We start from the raw sequence: 9,532 nt of genomic DNA, 5'->3' as shown, positions 1-9,532 counted from the left end.
TTCATCCTATTCAACCTGTGCATTGTAATTTACTTATTAATTATCTAATGTTTACCTTGTGATAAAATCATAAATACAATTTGTAGGTGGAACAAACAGCTAGGCATCCAAAAAGAGATGATATAAAATATTAAAATGTAACATCTCCCAAGAACAAAAGGCATAAGAAAAGGACTCTGTTCTTCCCACTTCATATGGTGTGGAATTGTAATCATATCTCAATAGGTCAATGTTTTGTAAAGTTAATCCCTTCTAAGAGGGGATAAGTTACAAACTGTTACTAAAATTATGATCCAAATGGCTGTTACTTAATGCTTGGTTAATACTAAAGAAAATATATAATAGAACAGTTGACATGTATATTCGTAGATTAAGAACTTCCCGTTTCTATATGAAAAGAAAAGATAAAATTCAACCAGATATAATTCATACATATGATGATGATATGAGAGCAACTGAATGCAAGAACCATATGGAGAAAAATGGCACTCGCAAGCATGTGTTCAATCATCACTTTCGGCAACCAAAAGGGCTGAATACGCTATTCATATAACGCATCAGTAACGCAGAGAATTGCCTTTTCTCCCTTTAAAAGAAGCTTAATTGAAACATTAAGAGAAATTGCTTCAACCAAGGGAAAGGGTAACAAAATAATCATTTGATAACACAGAAGAAACCCAACCATGAAATTACAAATTTACATTACACATTCTTTTGAAAAGCTTCTATCGGATAGAGACTACCAGAACAAGATGTAGGTATAAAAATCTCAAGATTTCTTTATCACAATATTATCACTAACATCTCAAGATACTGAATATTAAAAAAAAAACAAATTTACTCGGCATCTTTTTTCTTCTTAGGCATTCTGTATCCACCAACAACACAGGCATGGTCCCGCTCGAATGGTTCAAGGGTGACTTGCTCAAAAGGCTTAAACTGCTCCGCCTTCAGTTTATTGACTTCGCTTGCAAACACCGACTCCGCTGGTACTGTGGAATCTATGCAGTTGGCCTGTCGCATACAAAAACATTAGATTATTAATCACTAATCACTACCCCTTTTTTCCAAGTCAACAATCCAGTACATTAAGGACTTGTTTGATCCACATAGTCAAACTGCACCCATTAGGATAAGGTTTTCAGCCGTTGCTGAGCAACTTTAACAATCTATATGATTCATTCATAAATAATATTACGAAAGGACAAATTTCTATTAAGAATATATGTGAATTATGGATGTTCTCCACATGAGAGGCTTCTTATCATAACAAGAATCTAACACAAATAAACAAACGTAAGACTAATTTCAGAACAAACCTTGATTGAAATAACAAAATGACCCCCTGCTCTGAGATAATATGAGGCATTCAATGCTAAAATCCTTGCCTGCAAGGTCACCAATATAGCATAAAGTTTTAGGGGAAAAAATTTGATTCATAATCTAAGTTATAATAGTCCAGGCTGTTGGTAGCGTAAGGAAACAATATTCTCATAGAACTATTATCCGGTTAGATTACAAGTCCACAAATAAAGATAACATGGCTGAATATGCATACTACATGCTCAGAGAAGACGGGAACATGGAAAGAAAAACCAACCTATCAAGGAACTACATACTGCAAAAACAAGTTTACTGTTCTAGAGACAAAACAGTGGGATAGAAAAAAAAAAAAAGTCGTGCATCAGAATCTCGAACCTGCATCATCCAAGATGTCCTGAAGGGGAATCCGAGTATATATCCTCATGTGCACAGATGTAACATAGAGAAGAGGAAATTGTTTAAGTGAAAAAATACTTTGTATTTGAGAACTATTAACATCCATCAATTACTGAAAACAGGAAGCTTTTAAGAGAACTTTTAAATGGAAGGTACATTGCATAAACATATAAAAAAATTTGAAAGAAAAAAATTTTGCCCTATGCAGGAGGTTATCACTAAGAGTGACAACAGGAGGAAAGTTATTAAACCCACTAACTTCTAGATAAGACAAGAATAGAATAAAGATCGTACTAAAAACATCATTCGACAGACAAATCAGAATAATTGCATCAATGAAAATGTTTAAAAAGAGGACATGCAAAAACTGTGGAGCATGTTAAACATATACAACATACAGAATTGGAGCAAAGAGATACTTACCTGAAGTTTGACAGCCATAAAAAGACGATGAAGAAAAGAAGATAAAAAATGAATAGGTTATACATCACTTATGTGAAATTAGCATATATTGGCTTAACAGTCACAAGGAGGGTGGAACCATCCTCGAAAACTTCAATATTTAACCGATATATCTTTCACAATCGAATTGCCAAGAAGCTTAAACCACACCTGATCAGGCTGCGCAACATCAGAAAATATCACATCTACCATGCCAACCAACATTCTGTACTTAGCTGGATGTCTAGCATCTTCAATAATGGGTATAACATTGGTGCGTTTCTTCGCCATGTTGACCAAGTCACGCCCGCTACGATGAGAGAACTCCACAGCATAGACGACTCCATTCTGCATACATCAATCACAAACAACAAATTCTTAGCAGCTCTTGAAAACCATAAAATGACTTGAAATGATTATAGAAGTTTGAATTAGTACATACCGGACCAACAACATCCGACACATGTGACACAGTTGTTCCAGAAGCAGCTCCTAGGTACAGGACTCGAGCTCCAGGTTTCTTTATAGAACACAAGCGAAGCCGATAGGAATACGCAAGTCAATATACAGGATTCAAAGCAAACGCTAAGACACAACACATGTTATTAAGACACTTGAAACTACTTACAATCCATATGTTGTCAACCCCACCAAGAATGGCAGCAGCCAACTTGGAACGGAAAGGGTTCCAAATCCTGTACTCATCTTTTGTGCCATCCTCCTTCTGAAGAATGTAATAATAGTTCATGTGTAACATAACAGATGTTAAGTTAAGTACACTAATCTAATTTTTTCTTTCCTTTTGCAAGGCATGAACAAGATAACAGATGCTAAAACCAACAGCTGTCAAGCATTTCATTACATAATGCAGCATATTATAAAAATCAACAAATTATTTACACACCAAAAAGGAAAAAAAATGGTCCAAGATGAAGAAGAAAATAACCTGCACAGTGATCCTTTTTTCATTATAAACAGCTTCACCAGGAACCAAATTCTTAGTAACAAGAGCATCTTCTTTACCCTTTGCAATGAAAATACCTTCATGTCTGTGAGGCTCAACCACAACCTTGCTGCCTCCCTTCATTCCTCCACGGCCACCCCTACCTCCTCCACGACCACCACCACCTCTGCTGCCGCCACCTCGAGCTTTGAATGGCGTACCTCTTCCACCACCACCACCTCTTCCTCTGCCTCTGTCACCCCTGCCACCCCTGAACCCTCCACCAGCACCACCACGACCTGCGGAAATGAAATTTCAAACTTATCAAACATTATGAAGAACCAGTAGAATCAAGCTGACAGTAGTAGAGATTGAATTACGAAACGGAAACACGATTTTGCAATAACCTCGAGGAGGAGCCATCTTGAAGCTTCGATTGTAGATGGGTTTGAATGAATATGGATTGGAATGAAGAAAAATGAAGTGTGGTAATGAAGGATTTATAGCTAAACTTTTAGGGTTTAGGGTTTTTGACCGTGCGAGTCTAATGATTTTTTTGGTGACTTAAAAAGAAAGAACCAAAAACTAAGAGAGAGAAAAATAAGAAAATGCTTAAGAAAGGTAGTCTCGCTGAATACTATCTTTAAATTCTTTTCAAGGCAACGGAAGCTCCACTTGGGGAGAAAGAGTCCTTATTGCAGTCTTTGCCATGATGTCTGCTACTATATTTGCATCTTTCAAGATCAACCGAAGATCAGCACGCCATTTCCAAGACATGATATCTCGGATTTTTAACACCAAATGATCAATAAACCTAGATCAATCTTGTAAATTATTGACAATAGTAAAGCCTCCACACAATCTGTCTCACATATAATGTCTTTTTATCCCGAGTCCCATGCTAAAAGAAAGCCTCTCCAAATAGCAAACAACTCTCCTTGCAAAATACTACGACTTTCAATTGTTCACAGACAACCTCGTTGCCACTTTCCCTTCCAATATCTGCTAACACAAACAAAACCAACTCGAGCACCACTGCCAGGATAGCTAGCATCATAATTAATCTTAAAGGTACCCACTGAGGGGGGAATCCAAGAGCCACTAATGGTTGAGGGGATAGACAGTTGTTGCAACTCAAAAATATTTCGGAGCTCCTTTTCTAAGGATAAAGCCATATCAAACACCTTGTCTGTGGTCCAATGCTCGTGAGGATGAAAGATCTCGTTATTCCTTGAACGCCAAATCCACCAGAGACCAGAAAAGAATCTAAAGGGGCGCTATTGCTATTATGTAAGAACCAACTCATCAAATTCACTGGTTGATCGGAGATCCCTAAAGCTTGTCAAACAAGTTGGGCTTTTGGACAATCTCGAAGACAATGTAATACCGATTCCTGACCTGAGAAACATCGTGGACAGCTATTCGTGTGCGAAATGCCCCTCCTAAAACGAAATGCAGCAGTAGGAAGAGCCTCCCGAAGACATAGCCAAGCCAAAAATTTGTGCTTTTCCAGAACATGTTGACGCCAAAGCCAAAGCCAATTACCCCTATCCTCCCAACTAAACATCTTCTTACTGAACCACAAATAACCACTATGAGCATCATAAACCTTTGAAGCCGCACCAGTCCAACACCAACTGACCTCTGAACCAGCTTGAACATCTGGATTGTAAGAGTTAATGTTGCTCTGCAGAGACTGATTCAGAGGAGAATAGATATTCTCAAGGTTCCACTATCTAGATAACCAAAGGTCCAAGATCCTAAGATCCGAATCAGAAATGTGAACATAATCCATCTCTGTGAGTCTAATGATTGGTTTGGTAATCTAAATTTTCTTAACATTTTGTGATTTTGTTGTCAAATCATATTATATTTCTGTAAAAAAATGTCAATTTAAAAAAATAAATAATAATTATATATAAAATATTAATTATATATAGATAAAGTAGATATAAGGTTAAATACGATTTTGTTTTTTAAGGTATAAGTCGAAAATTTTTTACGTTTTTAATATTTTTTGTATACAAAATCGTTTCTAAAGTTTAAAACCAAGTTTTAAAATTGTTTTTTTTTTTACTTAAATATTAAAATTTTGGACTAAATTGTCCATAACAAAAAATTTATAAAATAAAAAAATAAGAGAAAGAAAATATTTTTGTTCCTGCTAGGGGTGTGCATGGCCCGGCCCGGCGCGGCCCCGAGCACTTTAGGGACTAATTTGGTGTGATTTCATCGGATCTAGGGTCGAGTGAGGGTCTCAAAAATAGACCCGGTCATTATTTCGGGTCGGGTCCGCACCATGGCTCAGGTCACCCGAAGTTGGTCCGGTGGCCCGGTTATCATACACAATTAATATTTTGTGTTATTAGTGATGGATGATGGCTATTCTTATGTGGAATTTAAGTATTGTAAACCTTAATATTTTGTGTTATTAGTTATTATAAGATTATAAGTTAATGTTTTATGTTTAAAATACATAAGATTTTAGACTAATGCATAATATTGTGTTATTTGTATTGATTTAAATATTTGGTGTTATTATACAATATTAGTATTGATTATGGTTATGCTTTAATTTTAGAGAAGAGTTGGTTCTTGTTATATTTTTCTAAGTGAATTTTACCATGTCAAATAATAGTTGGAGCCTTGGTAATTTGGATATTTTCACATGCTAGCTTATAAGAAGGTATCAAGGTAACGTAATGTTAATGACCCGATTTTCACCCGGTATAATCGTGGTCCGAAAGTGTATAGGTTTCATCGGGTCTAGGGCCGGATTCGGGTCTAATAAATAGGCTCAGTATATATTTCAGGTCGGGTCTGCATCACATCAAACCTGGTTTCACCGACACATGCACACCCCTAGTTCCTGCAAAAAGAGAAGGGAAGAAGAAGAAGAAGAAGGGGGAAAAGGAGAAGAAGAAGTTGTTCACGATCTACCTGTGCTTTTGCTTCCGCTGCCACCTCTGCACAATTTTGGTCCCTAAAATAAGGACGATTTTAAAATCAAATTAAACGTTAGAGATGATTTTATATGCAAAAAAAGGTTTGGGACGAAAAAAAAATTTCAACATATACCTTATGGACTAAAGTCGTACTTAACCATAGATAAGATGATAAAATAATTTTTTCCATTCTTTTTTGTATCTAGAGGATATATAATTGAATTAATATCAAGGCTTCAGAATACAGAAATTTTTATTTTTTAAAAGTAGTTTATTAAAGTTTACTTTTAAAAGATAATTTTTTAAAAATTATAGTATCTATATTTGATAAATTAAATTAAAAATAATTTTAACTTTTAAAATTTAAAAATACTATAATAGACATTAATATAAGAATTAAATTTGAATATTAATTAATGTACGTGGTTATATTAGATTTTTTAATTTTGATAAATACAAGCCAACTTTAAAAAATTCTCTGTTAGGTACTTTCAAAAGTACCTCTAACTTTTAAAAATCGCAAGTATAAGCATATAAAATTTTTAATTTACCAAACATAAAACGAAGTATTCATGCATTTGAAAAGTTGAAACGCCTTCTCGAAAAATTTTACTAAACCGAACCTAAGACCAACGAGTGCTTAGTTAAGGGCTCCGCGATCGGGAACTATTTTGTGGATCCAAAAAATCCAACGGATCACAAAGCCCACTTAAATATTAAATATCGAATCTGTTATAATTTTATTATTTAAATTTTGAGTAAAGGACAAATAGGTCCTTGACTTTTTTTTCCGCGGACATTTTAGACCCCAAGGATTGGAAAATATATTCATGTCCCTGACCTTTCCAAAATCGGACAAATTTACCCTTCCGTTAAAGTGATTCCATTGGACCTGACGAAAAAGTCTGACGTGGCTCCCGTGGCACTGATTTAGCCGTTACAGGAGCACACGTGGCATGTAATTTTTCAAAACAGGATATATTAGTCCTCTTCATAAAAGCATAAAGTTGTGTTTTCATAAGGTCAAATGCGATATCAAACCAACCAGACTTTAGCATAGAATTTTGAGAATTGAGACAATAAAAGGTGAGAACCATGGTGGCCATCACAGAATTTTGAGAATTGAGACAAAACTAGAGAAGATTATATATTGAGAGAACAATAAAAGGTGAATACAATTTGATACAATAGATCTTTTATACACCAACAAAACTATAACCAATCAGCCAATCACAACTCAGTTACTAATCTCTATTAACAATTTCTAACTAACCCCACAAAGGAAGAATCTGATTCGAGAAGACCAATACAGTTGCTTCCTCAACAAATTATCAAATGTCAAAGACTAATACAGTTCAACCACTCAAAGCAGAATTTGACCAATATCAAGCTTCACCAATTGGCAAAAACAAACATCAAAAGCTACCAGAACTATTTCAAAAAATTTGAACTAAATGTTTAACCACCTTAAAACAAAGTAAAAAAAGAAGCTAAGTTGAACTTAATCAACAGTTGCAGAAGCTATACCAAAAATATGAAACTTTGAAATGAAACATAGAATTATGGTTGAAACTTCACACTTCTAAAGGAGCAATCAGAATTTCTGGTTGAACTGGCGTCCGGTTTGAGCCGAAAATGATAACTTTCCCCAACCCAAGCCCAAAAGGCCAGTGGCACCGATGAATAAACTCTCGTTGTCGTGACCACACCCGAGTGCCACGCGCGCAACCCTTTTCCTTCGAAACGTGAGTGTTTCGATGCAAAAATCGCCGAATGTGAAGGAATCATCGCCGTAAGAGACCTGATACTAGCAGACCTTGTTCCAGTTGCATCCAGAGAGTCAAGGTGCGATAGAGAGGGGCGCCAAACAACGTCGTTTTCGGTGTCAAGCACCATGTACACGTACCTGGCTGGGGTTCCAACCCCGAGGCGCGTGAAGTACTCGCCACTTCCTTAAGCTAGACCCGAGATAACTGAGCTGCTGAAACTCGGACCCGATCTGGGAGAACGGGGCCTGGCATGGGTCTGGTTGGTAGCTGCAGCAATGGAGGTCAGGGCGTGGACCATGGCGGCGTCTCGCTGGAGCCTTAGGTTGAAGATCTAGTTAGAGGCTGAGGAAGGAGTTGGAGGTGGCTGAGGGTAGTGACTCACTTCACACACTCCACCGTTTCTGTACATTTGAAGGATTACGGCTCATAAATTTGAAAGATTGGGAGTCTAGGTGAAACGGCGTCATTTTGGTGTGGGAGGACTAATATGTCCTGTTTTAAAAAGCTACACGTTTTGGTCTAAGAGGACTAATATGTCCTATTTTGAAAAGTTACATGCCACGTGTGCTCCGTAACGGCCAGGTCAGCGCCACGAGAGCCACGTTAGACTTTTTCGTCGGGTTCAACGGAGTCACTTCAACGGAGGAGTAAATTTGTCCGCGTTTGAAAAAGGTCAGGAATATAAATGTATTTTCCAATCCTTGGGAACTAAAATGTCCGCGAAGAAAAAGGTCAGGGACCTATTTATCCTTCACTTTTAAACTTTAGTTGGATTTTTAATAGGCATGTGAATAACTTCTTTTAGCATGAAATATCTTTTTAAAATTATTTAATTTGTTTAGTGTAAGAGATCACAAGCTTTGTTCAACTATGCTTTAATCAATGTTGAATTAATAACTTTAAACTAGAGATTCAAAATATAATAAAAAATACTAAATATATTATAAAAAATGACTCAAAACACAATATTAAAAATATTTTTGATGGTAGACTCTGTTTACATCTTTATGTAAAGACTAAAAGTTTGGGAAGCACTTACAATTTGTTTGGATATAGGAAAGAAAATGAAAAGAAAGAAAATAAAAGGAAAGAAAATGAGAAAAAATAAAATAGAAGAAAAACTGGAGTTATTTGTGTGTTGTTTGGAGGAAAAGAAAATAAAAAAAAATAAAAAAATATTTGAATGAAAAAAAAGTGAGAAGAAAAAATTATAATGGTGTAAAATTACATTAAATATCCTTAAGTATTTTGTTTTTTTATTAATCAAAGGATAAATTTGTAATTTCACAATTTTTTTTTTCATTTTTCTTCTATTTTCATCTCATCTATGGAGAAAAAAAAATTATAAAACCTACATCATATTTTTTCTTTCCATCCAATTTTCACTCTTCATTCAAACAACAAAAAAATTCATTTTTTTCACTCTTTTTCTTTTTTTCTCATCATTTTTCTCATTTTTCATAAATCCAAACAACCCCTTAAACCTACTACACATAATATAAAACTACTTAAATGTAATAATTAAAAAAATCTTTTATTTCATTTTAATGATGTTTTCTATAGCCATAGTTGATGTAATACTCTTTAAGTGTGCTTGAAAACCTTCTTCCACTCTTGTAAAAAGTGCATATATAATCTTTATCGCGATGAATTCTAGACTTGTAAAAAGTGCATATATAATCTTTATCGCGACGAATTCTAGACTGATGACTTTT

The 9,532-nt window shown here is 35.3% G+C and overlaps 1 protein-coding gene and 1 non-coding gene across 2 annotated transcripts; both read right to left on the bottom strand.

Annotated features, from left to right (window-relative positions):
- Nucleotides 1–643: 643 nt before the first annotated feature.
- On the bottom strand, nucleotides 644–3,717 carry LOC112715048 (rRNA 2'-O-methyltransferase fibrillarin 2). Its single transcript, XM_025766787.3, has 7 exons — nucleotides 3,511–3,717; nucleotides 3,107–3,402; nucleotides 2,789–2,884; nucleotides 2,603–2,680; nucleotides 2,332–2,508; nucleotides 1,320–1,388; nucleotides 644–1,014 (listed from the first exon to the last, which is right to left on the bottom strand). The coding sequence occupies exons 1-7, from the start codon at nucleotides 3,524–3,526 to the stop codon at nucleotides 838–840; spliced, it is 909 nt and encodes a 302-aa protein (XP_025622572.1). The 5' UTR covers nucleotides 3,527–3,717; the 3' UTR covers nucleotides 644–837.
- On the bottom strand, nucleotides 1,681–1,753 carry LOC112719073 (small nucleolar RNA snoR60). The gene has a single exon (XR_003161391.1). It is a non-coding gene; the product is annotated as a small nucleolar RNA snoR60 (small nucleolar RNA).
- Nucleotides 3,718–9,532: the final 5,815 nt, after the last annotated feature.

This window comes from Arachis hypogaea, chromosome 10, assembly GCF_003086295.3.
Source record: "Arachis hypogaea cultivar Tifrunner chromosome 10, arahy.Tifrunner.gnm2.J5K5, whole genome shotgun sequence".
Taxonomy (NCBI): Eukaryota; Viridiplantae; Streptophyta; class Magnoliopsida; order Fabales; family Fabaceae; genus Arachis; species Arachis hypogaea.
The sequence above is the reverse complement of the archived record's forward strand: the minus strand, read 5'-3'. Positions and strand labels throughout refer to the sequence as shown.